Consider the following 1,348-nt stretch of genomic DNA (forward strand, 5'->3'; position numbering starts at 1 on the left):
TGCTTTTATATTTAGTCCACAGTATTAGGACTTTGGGGAAGATTTTTTCTTTAAAAAAAGAAGAGAAATGTAATAAAATACATTTAATATGTAAAAATGTAACATATTTATTAAAGAAGAGAATGTGAACATATAAAAATAGAACATATAAGTACAAACACCACAAAAATGGATAGATTAATATGAATAAATAAATAAATAAATATTTTATAACATGAGGTTCGGCTACAGGGCACCAGTTACATTTCCTCTAATTCTGAAAATAGTTGAACATAGATATGCTTAATATTACTGATAAAAATATGCCAAATAGGATTCAAATTATTTTATAGCTGAAGCAAAAAATAACAGTTTTGGAAATGACTGAACAATTAAGAGTCTGAGCGAGGACATTCGTCACTGAGAATCAGGTTCCTTCTCACTTCCTGAGTTTTCTTATGAGCTCGTTGATGAAGAGAAAGTGCCTCCTGATTTCCACTCTGACAATCTCCCAGGCACAGTCACTGTATTTCTTCTCTTTCAGGTACAGATGGAGTCCCCGGAAGTACCTCTTCAGGGCCAGTGTAGGGCCCACAGTTCCCAGGGCAGATTCTTCCTCTCCCATCTCCTGCTCCACACAGGTGTCCAGGTCTTCCAGCTGCCGATGGAGTCCGGTGCAGAGGTTGTCCAGGAGGGTCGTGTTCCAGGCAGCAGAGGAGCGCTCTGTGTGGAAGAGGTCGAAGATCTGCTGGAGCATCTCGTGGAGGACAGAGATGGCCTGGGCCTTCTGGAACTGGCTGCCATCCAGCTTCTCCTGGGGGAATTTGAAGTCGCTCCTGTACTTCAGACAGGAAAGAAGAGAGGTTGTCTTCATTTGGTCCAGAGCTGTGAAGGTCTCCTGCTTTCTCAAGTCAAGGCTCTGAGGCAGGTAACAGCTAGTGGAGGAGATGGGGCTGGAGAAGATCATCACCAATGCCATCAGTGAAGAGACTGAAAAAGCCATTGGTAAGTTCCAAGAAGACGCTCTTCTGGTTGAGATGGGAGATTCTGAGCTTTGGTCTAGCTTCTCTGAGCATCTTCTGTCTGTGTGCCTCTTAAATATTGAGCACAAGAGTTTTCATTTTCTGAATTTTCCCCAGATCTTTGTACTTCCCCATTTTGGACTTTCCTTTCTCTTCAAGAGCCTGGAAAGTTGTCATTACTTTCAACTCTTTCTGTATTCTTACAATTGAAGTGAAATTTATTCAATAAAAGATTAGAAGTCCTAATTCAAGGGAATGCTTATCCTCTTAGCAAAAACCAACTTTGAACTAATGAGAGAACTATCTGGATCTTTCTTCCTGATGTTCAGAACGACTTCTAAGGAGGC

The 1,348-nt window shown here is 41.0% G+C and overlaps 1 protein-coding gene across 1 annotated transcript; it reads right to left on the minus strand.

Moving 5' to 3' along the window:
- Window positions 1-418: 418 nt before the first annotated feature.
- Window positions 419-1,311, minus strand: LOC101395871 (interferon omega-1-like). Its single transcript, XM_004436825.2, has one exon. The coding sequence runs from the start codon at window positions 980-982 to the stop codon at window positions 419-421; it is 564 nt and encodes a 187-aa protein (XP_004436882.2). The 5' UTR covers window positions 983-1,311.
- Window positions 1,312-1,348: the final 37 nt, after the last annotated feature.

Source organism: Ceratotherium simum, chromosome 20, assembly GCF_057802395.1.
Source record: "Ceratotherium simum simum isolate JZ-2026a chromosome 20, ASM5780239v1, whole genome shotgun sequence".
Classification (NCBI taxonomy): domain Eukaryota; kingdom Metazoa; phylum Chordata; class Mammalia; order Perissodactyla; family Rhinocerotidae; genus Ceratotherium; species Ceratotherium simum.